Below are 18,010 nucleotides of genomic sequence, written 5' to 3' on the forward strand. Positions count from 1 at the left end.
TACTTTAGTATGGAGTAATTTTTTGTAATGCTTTTAATGTAACAAATAGTCGAATGGTGCATTGTGTTTTTACAAAACCTAGAGATGAGCATTTATACTTTAATATAATTATTCACAAAGTTAACAATAATAATAAATACTTTGAGCGTGAGTATGAGGACAAGATGAAAGTTAGGAGTCATTTTCAAATCAGAAGGGCGAGAGTTTTCTATGGCCAAATGATTATAAATAAAAAGACCACACCACAATGGACTCAAACCCAAACCCAAGACCTTTGAAGCATTACCAATTCACCTTTAGTCCAACTCTCACACACTAAAGTGAGAGCTTATGTATATAAATAAATTGGTTCACTTTACTATATTGGGCATTGAGGCCAAGCAACATTTAGCCTTCACTTTCCACCACCCAAATAGATATCTACTATTTTTGTACAGGATTTCAGGCGACAAAAATTCAAGTATACAACCCAGGGTCCTCGAGCAATGTCTCAACCTCTTCTCCACCGTTCATCTCGACAACATCTAGCTTCTTCACTTTAACTTCAGAGATATCATGCTTTAGATTGCTCGCTCATCTTCTCTGCAGTCATTTTGAGGCTCAGACCAGAAGTCGTCCACCCAACTCATGTCTAAATCTTGGTCGCTGAATGACTTGACCATGGAGTCCTCACATTTTCCTTCAACAATATAGAACTCCCCCTTCAGACCTTGATGGTCTTCAATGTCTGTTTTCTGATCTGATGATGGATAGGATTTGTTCTGATGGGAGTCTCCAGTAACACCTCCCAACTCCTTCTCCTCCTCATCATCACTATCTATATCCAACAAATAAGATCTATTTTGAACAGCCCGCCTCCGGAGCATGAAGACGTTAAAATAGTAGCTGACAAATTCTTTCTTGGTTCGAGTTGGGAATGCAACACTCAAGTACTTCCAAAATCTTCTACCATGTGTAGCAGGATTAGAGTAAACAATGTCATGAAAGACTTGTTCATCGTGAGGGGTCCATTGGTACTCGACCCCATCTCACCCATATTACCGAAACCCAACTCCACAAAATTCTTGTAACCAATAGTCTCTCGTAACTTTTCTCTTGCTTCATCCACATATTGAAATGGACCAGATGCATGCACAAGAGGGTTTTATAACCAAACGTAGACGCACATCCAAAAGGTGTGAATGTAGGGCGCGAATATCACTCAAGTATGTATCTGAGGTTGGATTTGTGGGGTATGTTGTTCAAGAATTTGTGGAAGTTCACAATCATAGTATGATTGAACTTCCGTTTAGACGTTACATGAATATTAATCGTAGGTTGGGTGAAGTACACGGGCGATTCATATGGGACTGCACGAAAACCAATATTGGACCTACCATGACATTCAAATTCTTGAATGAGTTCTTGGGCGGCTATGACACTGTGGGAATCACCGCGGCAGAACTTAGGAATTATGTCCAAGGTCTGAAAACTTATGTCGAAGGTTCTGATGCACAAATGTTGTTAGATGAAATGGCGAGGAAAAAGAAGGCATGTCCTGATTTTACATATCACTATCAGCTTGGGAGTTCAAAAGCGTTGAAATCGCTTTTCTGGTGCGATGCAATATCTAAGCGGAATTATCAACTGTATGGTGATGTTGTCTCCTTCGACTCCACATACAATACCAATAGGTAATGCCCTGTTCATTTATATATAAATTATGCATTCCATGTGTTAGGTTTCTGTTTGGATAACTTTGTTGATTAGGATTCTAATATTTGCAGTCTATTGTGTATTATATTGCAGTTTAGGACTCTAATATTGAAGTCTACCGTTTATATGTATGAAACAGGTATTGTATGATATTCTCACCCTTCACGGGCAAGGACAACCATGGAAAGCTAGTCACATTTGGAGCTGCACTCTTATCCAATGAGACCACACAATCTTATTCATGGCTCTTCAAGCATTTTTTGGAATCCATGGGTCAAGCTCCTAAGATGATTGTTACTGACCAAGATAGATGTATGAGAGCTGCTATTCGTGATGTTTTGGTGGATACAAAGCATAGATGGTGCATGTGGCACATTATGCTTAAACTTACCGATAAAATTCTAAGGAGATCTCTAGAAAATGAAGAGTTGAAAAAAGAGATCAGTGCTTGTGTGTGGTCTTAGGTACTAGAGCCGGAAGAGTTTGAAGATTCATGGATGGGGATAATGGAGCGTTATGAGCTTCTTCATGTTGAGTGGTTTGTAACAATGTCAGACAATAGAGAGATGTGGGTCCCTGCCCATTTTAGAGACTTTCCCATGGGGTCTCTTATTAGGACGACGTCTGTTTCCGAGTCTGAGAATAGCTTCTATAAAACATTCACAAGACCTCGCTCCAATCTAGTTGAGTTCATCATGAATTTTGATCATGCATTGGCTGCACAGAGAAATTCTAGCTCGAAGTTAGATTATATGGATTCAACTATTATACCACCGTTCTCCAATCAGTTGGTATTGAAAAAACATGCTGCAACAAAGTACACTGAGCACGTGTTCAAGAGAGTGCAACGTGAGATAGTGGACGCATTGCACCATTGTAGCACTGATGGTTTGTTGAAAGATGATCTGTTAGAGATCTCCACAATAAAGGATAAGTATAGTAAATCTTGGGTTGTACCTACACGATCAGTGAGGATTCGTATTCCTGTTCTTCCAAATTGTTTGGGAGAGAGGGAATTCTTTGTAGTCATATATTTTTGGTTTTCAAGAACAGGTTCCTGAAGTTTATACCTGATAAGTACTTCCATGTGAGGTGGTTGACGACTGCCTTAGCTGATGATATTCGTGGTCCAGCTCGAAGTTTGGGAGATCCTGAAATTCTATCAGATCCAAACCAGCTGTCAAAGAATAAAGTTGCTGACATATTTTTCAGTTACATGAAAAAATTTGATGCTGATAGTGCCATCATTGATTTGTTTTCAGCTGGAATTGATGAGCTTGGGAAGAGTCTTATGACAAGAATCCATGAACCATCTTCAGCAGACAAGGATAAGCCAGTTAAAGATTTCTATTTTGCTGAAAATCCAGCTGTGGTTAGAGTACAACCACCATCAGTTGTGTCCACCAAAGGTTCGGCAAGTGATTCCAAAAGCCGTTTGGTATCCGCGAAGGAAAAGGCTATAAAGTTGAACAACAAACCATTGCGTCAGTGCAAAAAATGTGGAGAATTTGGTCACCATGACTCTAGGAACTGTGGTTGACAAAAGGGAAAATAAAATTGTTAGTTCATTTTTACATCATCAGGTTGTAGTCTTATACAGAAGATATTGCAGTATTAAGGTAGATATATTGCAGTCTAATGAAATGAGTGCAGACACACTATTTGCTTCTTTCTATTACTTCATTAATTTCACAAGACAGTAGGATTAAATATTAATTTTATACTATTGTTTCCAAGTTGCTTTTCATTTCAGTAAATAGTCTAACTTCAATCTTTTTTAATTACAAATTTTTACAATACTATATTGCAGTCTTATTCAATGAATGTTGTTGTGTTACGACAACAATGTTGCAGTTTACATATTATTGTTACGATTTTTCTTTCTGATGTAGTTTAATGGAACGAAACTATAGCTAGGTGGTACACAACCTGAAAGTCAGTATTCTCTACAACCAAAGCATAATTAGCTTTCAAGTGCTAGGAAGATATGATGTTCTGGTAATCATCACTTGAATTTAAAGAAATGTTCACTCAAATTCCATTAATTTCATTCACCAGGAGATGCTTTTAAGTTTCTTTTATGCAAAGTCATGACATTTACACTGCAATAATTTCCCAATAGAACTCCCTGCTCTAACTGAATCTCAGATTTCGAATCAAAATAGGTCCTAAAAACTCTGTTACACCCAGAAACTAATAAATATAAAAAATTCAATCTTTTTACATAAAATGCCCTAAATTTGGGGGAAACTGAACAGAGATATGACCTGTAATTAATCTTAAGCATGCAAGCATATTATAAGTAACTGCCATCAAAACAATTATGGATAAAAAGTCAAATCAAATTAAGTCAGTTACATTTTCTACCCCAAAATAAAACTATAAAACCAAATGTTTCAGCACAAGTTCATTCAAATATCCAAGACTTCATTGCAAACATCCAAGACTTCATTGCAGCAGTCATTCAAACATTCATTCATCATTGCAGCAGCCATAAGCCCTATTGTCATTGTGAGGCACGCCAAGACGGTTTGTTCTTGTACTCTGCTACCATATTCTCCACATCAATCGGTCTTGTCTTTTTTGCCTCCGTATATAGATGTGAGGCAAGTCTTGACACACACCTGAAGGCCCTATTGTTCTTGTTATACAGCATTGCTATACAATATTTGGCTCGAAGAAGCTGCAGAGGCTTTGATTGTTTGTTTGTCAGATCACACTTCCAGTTAGTGACCTTCATGCCCATATAAGTCTCCATATGGCGTATTGCATACATGCCACAATCTGTAGTATCTTCTTTAGCACTCCATTTCATTTCTAGAATCTTCACATTTGCTTTTTGGAGCATGCGACCGTAGCTAGCACAACCACATGTCTCCAGAGTGTAGACAAAGAAATCTATCTGCAATTTATAAAATAAGAATTGTCAAGCTGATGAGATTTGCATATTTATATAATGTATATTGCAGAATAACATATATAGTCTTGCTTGCTTACCAGCCTATAGACTTGGTCGCCATATCTATCCCCAACATCAGCTTCTTCTGATCTAACATTATCTATCACGCAAATTGTTGCTTTCAAGAAATCAAAACAAACCACATAGTAGTGGTCTTTTGTATATATAGGGATAAAAACCTGGTGCAAAACAATGAGCATATTTAATTGCATTCCACTAAGAAACATATTGTAGTTCAATGTATTGATAGTTTATTACCAGACTGTAATTTTCCCATTTGAAGTTTTGGATATACTTGAGCTCATCAATGATTCTTTCATGAAAGACCTCCTTTGCCTGATCATTGCTCCATTCAGTCTTTGGATCCACAACTGTACCACTCTGCAGCCAAAGAAAATAAGAATTAGGACAACCATATGAAAAGTCTAATATGCATTAAGTTTCTGAGACATACGGAGGGGAAAGTAGACAGAAACAATCTGTTGGGTGATGTACGGGACTTGAAATTCTAATTCAAATTTAAGTTACAACTCCACCCATCTATGACTACAACATGGATCCTTGCATATGGCAGCATTGACATTAGTTGAGCATGAGTAATTTTCAAGTTATTGATGTTGAATACAATCAGCTCCCTGTTACAAATACAATTATTGAATAAACACTTGGTATTAAAAATAATTTCATACGAAACATACGTGGCATTGATTTCAGTACTCATCATCCAAAACTACAGTTCTCTCTCATCCCCCGTCAGTTTGTTTTACATCGTAACTGCATGCACAACATAAGGAGATTTGATTGCATCACTTACTTTAGGTTTTGACTTGTCACGGGTGGAGATTGTTTTTTGTCCCTGTTGGAAATTACAGCAAACAATATTACAATTATTAAACTTAGAACGCATAGTATAATTTGGGAAGATGCATTATATACCTTTTCCTCCTTTTCCTTGGAAGGATCATTCATATTCGATGCAGCACTAGCCTTTTGCGTGTCCTTTGAAGCTGCAGGTTTCACTCCTTGTGGAGGCTTCGAAGGTTCTTCACAGACATTCTACAATAGCCACAAACACAAATGCATTATAATGTGAAATATATAATATAGTAATCTGCAAAAATTCAAACTGTGTTATGCAATGTATATCATACCTTTGCAGTAGCTGATGTACTATCATTTTTATCCTTTGAAGGCTCATTCATTCCAGTAGCTGAAGCTGGGCTCGATGAGCACGTAGCTTGTGAAGGCTCCTTTCTTGCTTCAGTTGCATCACCCATCTTCTCCTTTCCACGACTTTGATCTGCAGCAGGTGATTTCTCACTCCTCGACTGGCCACCTTGTGCTTGCACATTCTGCATATCCATAAAACCATCATAACGAACAATCTCCAATTGCAAAAGTGTAGTGAAATTTTAAATACAGTATAAATAAACCACATATTGTTATCAATAAGAAAAACTTACTTGACTGTCAGCATCATCAAACAGATTCCAATTAGGCATATAATTTTCCAATTCAATTTTTTTTATCTAGAGCACTCATCATTTTTTCGATTGCTGCCAGCCAGTCAGGATTCTGCAGATCCTCGTCATCCAAATTTTGTGCATGTGTTTCAACTTGATCTTTTGTTTTCATCCGTCTCTTCTCTCTCTTTCCATTAGTCAGCATTATCAACCCCGCTGCAGATGCTACCTTAAAACTATTCATTTCACGTATGTGCTCTGGTGGTGCATGTAACGTAGCAGCAAAATTGAATATTCCATCAGCCAAAAGATTTCCAGCACGATAGACATCAGCAGTAAATTTCCTTGCTTCTCTTTCCTCGTTGTGTTGCTGCTTTGTTTCTACTGAAGTTGAAGGACCAGCCATATAATTCAACTCATCCAAGATTTGTTGCATTCGGTCATCATAGTAACCCAGCCCAAATCCACCAGCATTGATCACTATGGCTTCTCTTGCTTTTAACGCCTCCAACTCCCACATGTTAATTGATGGGAAACGTCTTCAACTGTTCGTCTTCCTACTATCATCCTGTCCACATAACATCCTTGACATACAGAAGAAAAAAAAACTTTAGTATATGCATTTTTTTTTAAAAATTGTAATAAAGTTACACTTACCACAAGGAAAACTATTGGACCAGTGTAGTATCTTCTAGAAGAGTTCAGCCATCTGTTATGCACATCTAACATAACAGTGATGACGTATTCACACCAATTGTAGTCATGGATGATTGACAAATCATCCAAGATATGTAGGATCATTGGGATAACAGGTCCATCTGCTGGGGTCTCTATAAAACAGTATTCCATGAGTACCAAGAACAGTCTCTTGAATTGGTCACCACCATCTACCTCATTCAACATAAGGATGGCAATGTCATCAACATATATATTTTTTCTTGGTTTTTTAAGAGACTTGGCAACGGCTTCCATCCACGACAAATCATGCTTCCTGAGTTTCCGTTCAATACGATGTCTTCCTTTAGGAAGGCCAAGCGTCAGATACACATCAACTTCGTCGATGTGCCTGCATTCGGTCCATGACCCTCCTATAGGTAACCCACAAGCAATGGGATTTAAGTATGATGCAACCCAAAACCCCAGTTTTGGAGGTATGTGATTTAACTTGAAATTCAGAAGTGCCCCAAACCCCAAGTCAATTATATCCCTTTTTTGCTTTCCATTTAGATACTCCATGGTATTTTCAAATATTTCTGGCTTTAATCTGAATAGCAGGGCATTCACACCCTTGTTTAATCTTATCAAAACTACAAAAAAAAAATTATTTCAACACTACATTATTATAAATGATGGACTGCAATATAGAACAAGCAATACTGCAAGATGATGATGCATTATTCTAAATGCTGCACTGCAATGTATAACAAGCAATACAACAATATATAACATTCAATACAACAATATAGCATGCAAAACAACAAGATGATGCATTATCCTAAATGGTCCACTACAATCTATAACAAACAAGCCTGCATTATTCTAAATGTTGCACTGCAATGTATAACAAGCAACACAACAATATATAACATTCAATACAGCAATATAGCATGCAAAACAACAAGATGATGCTGCATTGCAATCTATAACAAACAAGACTGCATTATTTTAAATGCTACACTGCAATGTATAACAAGCAACACAACAATATGACATAAATTATCTTATTTGTTGGTCCCTCATTTTAACTAGTAGAATGATAAATATCTAATCATGTCATGATTTAGGTATGAATTATCAATAATTGCTATAACTAATATCACTTGAAACATAATTCAAAATTAGCAAAAGTTCATTTAATCTATACAGTAATGCCTAGATTTTGAACACTGTTATCTACTCTGAATAGATTAAATGATACCTCTGACAAATTTATATAAACATAAAATATCACTTTTACACTTCCAATAAATATATATTTAAATATCCCCACAATTAACATGCAAAACTGCAAGATGATGATGCATTATTCTAAATTAACCAATGCAATATATAACAAACAAGACTGCATTATTATAACTGACCCACTGCAATATATAACAAGTAATACTGCAAGATTTACCACAGTACCTTTTCCTCTGGGTCCTCTTAGTTCTTCATTTGTGTTTATTCTCGTGCTTGTTTCAGCTTCTAGTTCCTCCTCATTCATATTTTCATCTTCAGTTGTATCTCTTCTATATTCTTCTTCATCTACCTCTGACCTTGTTCTTTTTCTTGCCATTTTAATGTGTCTTTACACTGCATTAAACCAATAATATCAATCAAATATTGTCACCAATTCAAGCAACATCCAAATCATCCACAAAATGAATCATGCAGTAACATAACCCCTTTTATACATTAATACAAGCAAATCATCAACTAAGCAAATCACCAAATCAGCAATTCACTTCGAGTACAACAATACTTAATGCAATAGACAAAAAATCACAATAGTCTGTCACAATGTGTCAAAAAACCCTCGTACATGGAGCAGATAGCTATAAAATTTTGAAAATCACCAAAACCAGACTAAAACCTCAGATCTAAACATTAAACAAGGCCTCAATTGAATGAATAATACACATACATAAATCCGCATTCACAACAAAGTAATATTCTGGAAATCTATTTCGTTCAACCCTAAACGGAATCCAATTAACATACCTTGTGAACTGTTTTCACCGTTTACTTGTAGTAGGCGTTCGGAATTCCAGAAATTAGCCCTAAATCGTGTGATTCACGGTGTAATCGTGGCTTGAAATTGAAGTTACACAGTGTAGAGGCGGAGGCGGTGGGATTTAGAGGCAGATGCGGAGGTGGCGTGATTTATAGGCGGAGGTGGCGGGATTTAGAGGTGGAGGCGGCGGGATCTAGAGGTGGAGGCGGCGGGATCTAGAGGTGGAGGCGGCAGGATGAGATTTTGGAGAATCGGAGAGTCGGGGAGAGAGAGAGAAGAGTCGGGGAGAGAGAAAGCGAATTTGGAGAATGACGGTATTTTTGGGGGTAACCCTATATATAGGGGTGCACTAGGGTGCCACTATAGTTAAATAACATCATACCACCAATATCCACCCTTAGATCCGGAAATCCAACGCTCAAGATTTAATTTCGTGAACAGAATTGAGATTGCTGTCTAGTGTATACCGAATTGCTGTCGTGGGCATCTTAGTCATTTCAAACCGATTCAAATTAGGGTTACCCCCAAAAATACCGCCATTCTCCAAATTTGCCTCTCTCTCCCCGACTCTTCTCTCTCTCTCCCCGACTCTCCAAAATCTCCGATTCTCCAAAATCTCCCCAATCCTCCACCTCTAGATCCCGCCGCCTCCACCTCTAGATCCCGTCGCCTCCGCCTCTGCCTCTAAATCCGACCGCCTCCGCCCCTACACCGTGTAACTTCAATTTCCAGCCACGACTACACGGTGAATCGCGCGATTTAGGGCTTATTTCTGGAATTCCGAACGCCTACAACAAGTAATCGGTGAAAACAGTTCAGAAGGTATGTTAATTGGATTCCGTTTAGGGTTGAACGAAATAGGTTTCCAGAATGTTACATTGTTGTGAATGCAGATTTATGTATGTGTATTATTCATTCAATTGATACCTTGTTTAATGTTTCGATCTGAGGTTTTAGTCTGTTTTTGGTGATTTTCGAAATTTTATAGCTATTTGCTCCATGTATGAGGGTTTTTTGAAACGTTGTGACAGACTATTGTGATTTTTTGTCTATTGGATTAAGTATTGTTGTACTCGAAGTGAATTGTTGATTTGGTGATTTGCTTAGTTAGTGATTTGCTTGTATTAATGTATAAAATGGGTTATGTTACTGCATGATTCATTTTGTGGATGATTTGGATGTTATTGGTTTAATGCAGTGTAAAGACAAATTTAAATGGCAAGAAAAAGAACAATATCACAGGTGGAAGAGGAAGAATCTAGAGGGGATACAAGTGAAGCTGAAACTAGAAGTAATCATGAAAATATGAATGAGGAAGAAGTGGAAGCTGAAACAAGCACAAGAATAAACACGAATGCAGAAATAAGAGGACCGGGAGGTGAAGGTATTGTGAAAAATCTTGCAGTATTACTTGTTATATATTGCAGTGAGTCATTTATAACAATGCAGTCTTATTTGTTATATATTGCAGTGGTCCATTTAGAATAATGCATCATGATCTTGCAGTTTTGCATATTTACACTATTGATTTGGATTATATGACAGATCTTTGTCTGACAAAAATAGTCTATATATGAGTTAGTGCAAGTAACAAAATAGATAATAGTGTTCAAAATCTAAGCATTACTGTATAGATTAAATGAACTTTTGCTAATTTTAAATTCTGTTTCAAGTGATGTTAGTTATAGCAATTATTGATAATTCATACCTAAATCATGACATGATTAGATACTTATCATTCTACTAGTTAAAATGAGGGACCAACAAATAAGATAATTTATGTCATATTGTTGTGTTACTTCTTATACATTGCAGTGCAACATTTAAAATAATGCAGTCTCGTTTGTTATAGATTGCAGTGCACCATTTAGGATAATGCATCAACTTGCTGTTTTGCATGCTATATTGCTTTATTTAATGGTATATATTGCTGTATTGCTTGTTATACATTGCAGTGCATCATTTAGAATAATGCATCATCATCTTGCAGTATTTGTTGTTCTATATTGCAGTCCATCATTTATAATAATGTAGTATTGAATTTTTTTTTTTTTTTTTTTTTGTAGTTTTGATAAGATTAAACAAGGGTATGAATGCCCTGCTATTCAGATTAAAGCCAGAAATATTTGGAAATACCATGGAGTATCTAAATGGAAAGCAAAAAAGGGATATAATTGACCTGGGGTTTGGGGCACTTCTGAATTTCAAGTTAAATTTCATACCTCCAAAACTGGGGGATTCTGGGTTGCATCATATTTCAATCCCATTGCTTGTGGGTTACCTATAGGAGGGCCAGGGACAGAATGCAGGCACATCGACGAAGTTGATGTGCATCTGACGCTTGGCCTTCCTAAAGGAAAAAATCGTATTGAACGGAAACTCCGGAAGCATGATTTGTCGTGGATGGAAGCCGTTGCAAAGTCTCTTAAAAAGCCAAAGAAAAATATATATGTTGATGACATTGCCATCCTGATGTTGAATGAGGTAGATGGTGGTGACCAATTCAAGAGACTGTTCTTGGTGCTCATGGAATATTGTTTTATAGAGACCCCAGCAGATGGACCTGTTATCCAAAAGATCCTACATATCTTGGATGATTTGTCAATCATCCATGAATACAATTGGTGTGAATACGTCATCAATGTTCTGTTAGATGTGCATAACAGATGGCTGAACTCCTCTAGCAGATACTACACTGGTCCAATAGTTTTCCTTATTGTAAGTGTAACTTTCTTAAAATTTTTTTAAAAAAATGCATATACTAAAGTTTTTTATGCTTCTGTATGTCAGAGATGTTATGTGGACAGGATGATAGTAGGAAGAAGAACAGTTGAACGACGTTTCCCATCAATTAACATGTGGGAGTTGGAGGCGTTAAAAGCAAGAGAAGCCCTAGAGATCAATGCTGGTGGATTAGGGCTGGGTTACTATGATGACAGAATGCCACAACAACTTGTTGATGATGACAAAGCATTAATCCGAGCGCAAGAGCAACAAATCTTGGATGAGGTGAATGATATGGCCTGTCCTTCAACTTCAGCAGAAACAAAGCAGCAACACAACGAGGAAATAGAAGCAAGGAAATTTACTACTGATGTCTATCGTGCTGGAAATCTTTTGGCTGATGGAATATTCAATTTTGCTGCTACGTTACATGCACCACCAGAGCACATACGTGAAATGAACAGTTTTAAGGTAGCATCTGCAGCGGGGTTGATAATGCTGACTAATGGAAAGAGAGAGAAGAGACGGATGAAAACAAAAGATCAAGTTGAAACACTTGCTCAAAATTTGGATGACGAGGATCTGCAGAATCCTGACTGGCTGGCAGCAATCGAAAAAATGATGAGTGCTCTAGATAAAAAAATTGAATTGGAAAATTATATGCCTAATTGGAATCTGTTTGATGGTGATGACAGTCAAGTAAGTTTTTCTTATTGATAACAATATGTGGTTTATATATATTGTATTTGAAATTTCACTACACTTTTGCAATTGGAGATTGTTCATAATGATGGTTTTATGGATATACAGAATGTGCAAGCACAAGGTGGCCAGTCGAGAGGTGAGAAATCACCTGTTGCAGATCAAAGTCGTGGAAAGGAAAAGATGGGTGATGCAACTAAAGCAAGGAAGGAGTCTTCCCAGGCTACGTGCCCATCGAGCCCAGCTGCAGCTACTGGAATGAATGAGCCTTCAAAGGATAAAAATGAGAGTACATCAGCTCCTGCAGAGGTATGATATACATTGCATAACACAGTTTGAATTTTTGCAGATTAGTATATTATATATTTCACATTTTAATGCATTTGTGTTTGTGGCTATTGTAGAATGTCTGTGAAGAACCTTTGAAGCCTCCACAAGGAGTGAAAACTGTATCTTCAAAGGACACGCAAAAGGCTGATGCTGCATCGAATGTGAATGATCCTTCCAAAGAAAAGGAGGAACATATATATAATGCATCTTGACAAATTATACTATGCATTCTTAAGTTTAATAATTGTAATATTGTTTGTTGTAATTTCCAACAGGGACAAAAAACAATCTCCACCCGTGACAAGACAAAACATAAAGTAAGTGATGCGATAAAATCTCCTTATGCTGTGCGTGCAGTTACAATGTCAAACAAACTGACGGGGGATGAGAGGGAACTGTATTTTTGGATGATGAGTACTGAAATCAATGCCACGTATGTTTCGTATGAAATTATTTTTAATACCAAGTGTTTATTCAATAATTGTACAGAATGATAACATCCTACATTTTGTAACAGGGAGCTGATTGTATTCAACATCAACAACTTGAAAATTACTCATGCTCAACTAATGTCAATGCTGCCATATGCAAGTATCCATGTTGCAGTCATAGATGGATGGAGTTGTTACTTAAACTTGAATAAGAATTTCAAGTCCCGTACATCACCCAACAGATTGTTTCTGTCTACTTTCCCCTCCGTATGTCTCAAACACTTAATGCATATTAGACTTCTCGTATGGTTGTCCTAATTCTTATTTTCTTTGGCTGCAAAATGGTACAGTTGTGGACCCAAAGACTGATTGGAGCAATTATAAGACAAAGGAGGTCTTTCATGAAAGAATCATTGATGAGCTCAAGTATATCCAAAACATCAAATGGGAAAATTTCAGTCTGGTAATAAACTATCAATACATTGAACTACAATATGTTTCTTAGTAGAATGCAATTAAATATACTCATTGTTATGCAACAGGTTTTTTTCCCTATATATACAAACGACCACTACTATGTGGTTTGTTTTGATTTCTTGAAAGCAACAATCTGCGTGATAGATAATGTTAGATCAGAAGAAGCTGATGTTGGGGATAGATATGGTGACCAAGTCTATAGGTTGGTAAGCAAGCAAGGCTATATATGTTATTCTGCAATATACATTATATAAATATGCAAATCTCATCAGCTTGACAATTCTTATTTTATAAATTGCAGATAGATTTCTTTGTCTACACTCTGGAGACATGTGGTTGTGCTAGCTACGGTCGCATGCTCCAAAAAGCAAATGTGAAGGTTCTAAAAATGAAATGGAGTGCTAAAGAAGACACTACAGATTGTGGCCTGTATGCAATGCGCCATATGGAGACTTATATGGGCATGAAGGTCACTGACTGGAAATGTGATCTGACAAACAAACAATCAAGGCCTCTGCAGCTTCTTCGAGCCAAATATTGTACAGCAATGCTGTATAACAACAACAATAGGGCCTTTAGGTGTGTGTCAAGACTTGCCTCACATCAGTATACGCAGGCAAAAAAGACAAGACCGATTGATGTGGAGAATATGGTAGCGGAGTACAAGAACAAACCATCTTGGCGTTCCTCACAATGAAAATAGGGCCTAAGGCTGCTGCAACAATGAAGTCTTGGATGTTTGCCATGAAGTCTTGGATGTTTGAATGAACTTGTGCTGAAACATTTCGTTTTATAGTTTTATTTTGGGGTAGACAATGTAACTGACTTAATTTGGTTTGACTTTTTATCCATAATTGTTTTGATGGCAGTTACTCATAATATGCTTGCATGCTTGAGATTAATTACAGATCATATTAGTTTATGGGTGTAACAAAGTGTTTAGGACCTATTTTGATTTGAAATATGAGATTCAGTTAGAGCAGGGAGTTCTATTGGGAAATTATTGCAGTGTAAATGTCATGACTTTGCATAAAAGAAACTTAAAAGAATCATCTAGTGAATGAAATTAATGGAATTTGAGTGAACATTTCTTTAAAGTCATGTGATGTTTTCCTAGCACTTGAAAGCTAATTATGCTTTGGTTGTAGAGAATACTGACTTTAAGGTTGTGTACCACCTAGCTATACTCTCGTTCTATTAAACTACATCAGAAAGAACAATTGTAACCTGCAACATTGCTGTGGTAACACAGCAATATTCATTGAATAAGACTGCAATATAGTACTGTAAAATTTTGTAATTAAAAAAGATTGAAGTTAGACTATTTAATGGAATAAAAGGCAACTTGGAAACAATAGTATAAAATTAATAGTAATGAAGGAATAGAAAGAAGAAAATAGTGTGTCTGCACTCGTTTCATTAGACTGCAATATATCTACCCTAATACTTCAATATCTTCTGTATAAGACTGCAACCTGATAATGTAAAAATGAACTAAAAATTTTATTTTCCCTTTTGTCGACCACAGTTCCTAGAGTCATGGTGACCAAATTCGCCACATTTTTTACACTGACGCAATGGTTTGCTGTTCAACTTTATAGCCTTTTCCTTCGCGGACACCAAACGGCTTTTGGAATCACTTATCGAACCTTTGGTGGATACAACTGATGGTGGCTGTACTCTAACCACAGCTGGCTTTTCAGCAAAATAGAAATCTTTAACTGGCTTATCCTTTTCTCCTGAAGATGGTTCATGGATTCTTGTCATAAGACTCTTCCCAAGCTCATCAATTCCAGCTGAAAATAAATCAATGATGGCACTATCAGCATCAAACTTTTTCATGTAACTGAAAAATATGTCAGCAACTTTATTCTTTGACTGTTGGTTTGGATCTGATAAAAGTTCAAGATCTGTCAAACATCGAGCTGGTCCACGAATAGCATCATCTAAGGCAGTCTTCAACCAACTCACATGGAAGTACTTATCAGGTATAACCTTCAAAAACCTGTTCTTGAAAACCAAAAATATATGACTACAAAGAATTCCCTCTCTCCCAAACAATTTGCAAGAACAGGAATACGAATCCTCACTGGTCGTGTAGGTAACAACCCAAGATTTACTATACTTGTCCTTTATTGTGGAGATCTCTAACACATCATCTTTCAACAAACCATCAGTGCTACAATGGTGCAATGCGTCCACTATCTCACGTTGCACTCTCTTGAACATGTGATCAGTGTACTTTGTTGCAGCATGTTTTTCTAATACCAACTGACTGGAGAACGGTGGTATAATAGTTGAATCCATATAATCTAACTTCGAGCTAGAATTTCTCTGTGTAGCCAAGGCATGATCAAAATTCATGATGAACTCAACTAGATTGGAGCGAGGTCTGGTGAATGTTTTATAAAAGCTATTCTCAGACTCGGAAACAAACGTCGTCCTAATAAGAGACCCCATGGGAAAGTCTCTAAAATAGGCAGGGACCCACATCTCTCTATCGCCAAACATTGTTACAAACCACTCGACATGAAGAAGCTATAATGATCCATTATCCCCATCCATGAATCTTCAAAATCTTCCGGCTCTAGTACCTCAGACCACGCACAAGCACTGATCTCTTTTTTCAACTCTTCATTTTCTAGACATCTCCTTGGAATTTTATCGGTAAGTTTAAGCATAATGTGCCACATGCACCATCTATGCTTTGTATCCACCAAAACATCACGAATAGCAGCTCTCATACATCTATCTTGGTCAGTAACAATCATCTTAGGAGCTTGACCCATGGATTCCAAAAAATGCTTGAAGAGCCATGAATAAGATTCTATGGTCTCATTGGATAAGAGTGCAGCTCCAAATGTGACTGGATTTCCATGGTTGTCCTTGCCCGTAAAGGGTGAAAATATCATGCAATACCTGTTTCATACATATAAATGGTAGACTGCAATATTAGAGTCCAAAAACTGCAATATAATACACAATAGACTGCAAATATTAGAGTCCTAATCTACAATGTTATCCAAACAGAAACCTAACACATGGAATGCAGAATTTATATATAAACGAACAAGGCATTACCTATTGGTATTGTATATGGAGTCGAAGGAGACAACATCACCATACAGTTGATAATTCCGCTTAGATATTGCATCGCACCAGAAAAGCGCTTTCAACTCTTTTGAACTCCCAAGCTGATAGTGATATGTGAAATCAGGACATGCCTTCTTTTTCCTCGCCATTTCATCTAACAACATTTGTGCATCAGAACCTTCAACATAAGTTTTCAGACCTTGTACATAATTCCTAAGTTCTGCCACGGTGATTCCAACAGTGTCATAGCCGCCCAAGAACTCATTCAAGAATTTGAATGTCATGGTGGGTCCAATATTGGCTTTCGTGCAGTCCCATATGAATCGCCTGTGTACTTCACCCAACCTACGGTTAATATGCATGTAACGTCTAAACGGAAGTTCAATCATAATATGATTGTGAACTTCCACAAATTCTTGAACAACATACCCCAAAAATCCAGCCTCAAATACATACTTAAGCGATATTCGCGCCCTACATTCACACCTTTTGGATGCGCGTCTACGTTTGGTTATAAAACCCTCTTGTGCATGCATCTCATCCATTTCAATCCCCACCTTCAATCCCTCTCTGTTACAAACAAGATATTGCCACGTAACAACATCTCTAGTAGATTTGCTTCCACGTTTACGCACATCAAAACCAGTTTCACGACCATAAGCTTCATAAAAGGCAATACCCTCATCTAATGAATGAAATTTCTTACCAACATAAGGACGGAGTTCGTTGGGGCATGCTGGCACACATGCAACTGGATAAAAAGATAAAACATGAGGCAAATTAGTTCAGATACAATTGACTGCAATAAACGATAAGGTGAACAGCAATGTGATACACATAAACCAGCAATTACTACAAACTATACTAAACAAAATCAGAATCACCAGAAACATAGTATTGCGATGAGATCATAGGTTAATACTCTGCATTATGCTTTATGAAGTCGAACATTACTCCTCTACCAATATTGAACAGAAGTAGAAACATACTCTATTAAACAAGTATTCATCGAAAACTACTCTTCAACATGTATTGAACATAAACAGAAGCATAATTTTTCAAACAAAAGATCAATAATCGTCATCACAATTCGTCATCACAATTCGTCATCATAATTTTTCCAGCTAAACATGTCGTTACTCACCTTCAGGAAAAACATCCAAATCAAAATTGATGATCGAGTCGCCCATAGATCTTCAGAAACCTATGAAGAGAGACAACGATTTGGAGATTTCTCGGTTCTCAAATTAGGACTGAAATTGAAAATTCGGAACCCAATTGCAGAAAACGAATTGTGGAGAAATTGAATTGTTGAATATGGATCAGAAATTGAAGAGTGAAATTCAGCTCAGTTGTTGATGTTGAGAATCCAATTGCAGAAAATGAAGAGTGAAATTCAACGTGAAATTGAGAATCTGGA

At 37.0% G+C, this 18,010-nt stretch overlaps 2 protein-coding genes and 1 pseudogene across 2 annotated transcripts; 1 reads left to right on the top strand and 2 right to left on the bottom strand.

Moving 5' to 3' along the window:
• Positions 1-456: 456 nt before the first annotated feature.
• On the bottom strand, positions 457-1,111 carry LOC148934318 (uncharacterized; annotated as a pseudogene).
• Positions 1,112-1,116: 5 nt separating this feature from the next.
• Positions 1,117-3,235, top strand: LOC125220278 (protein FAR1-RELATED SEQUENCE 5-like). The gene is made up of 4 exons (XM_048122435.2): positions 1,117-1,673; positions 1,835-2,036; positions 2,160-2,629; positions 2,749-3,235. Exons 1-4 carry the CDS (start codon positions 1,117-1,119, stop codon positions 3,233-3,235), a joined length of 1,716 nt encoding a protein of 571 aa, XP_047978392.2.
• Positions 3,236-15,000: 11,765 nt separating this feature from the next.
• LOC125198973 (protein FAR1-RELATED SEQUENCE 5-like) lies at positions 15,001-17,780 on the bottom strand. Its single transcript, XM_048097180.2, has 4 exons — positions 17,735-17,780; positions 16,579-17,341; positions 16,092-16,416; positions 15,001-16,035 (listed from the first exon to the last, which is right to left on the bottom strand). The coding sequence occupies exons 1-4, from the start codon at positions 17,778-17,780 to the stop codon at positions 15,001-15,003; spliced, it is 2,169 nt and encodes a 722-aa protein (XP_047953137.2).
• Between the last annotated feature and the right edge of the window lie 230 nt (positions 17,781-18,010).

The sequence above is a fragment of the Salvia hispanica genome, chromosome 1 (genome assembly GCF_029641045.1).
Source record: "Salvia hispanica isolate PSC_SH4W2 chromosome 1, Shi_PSC_v1, whole genome shotgun sequence".
NCBI classification, from domain to species: domain Eukaryota; kingdom Viridiplantae; phylum Streptophyta; class Magnoliopsida; order Lamiales; family Lamiaceae; genus Salvia; species Salvia hispanica.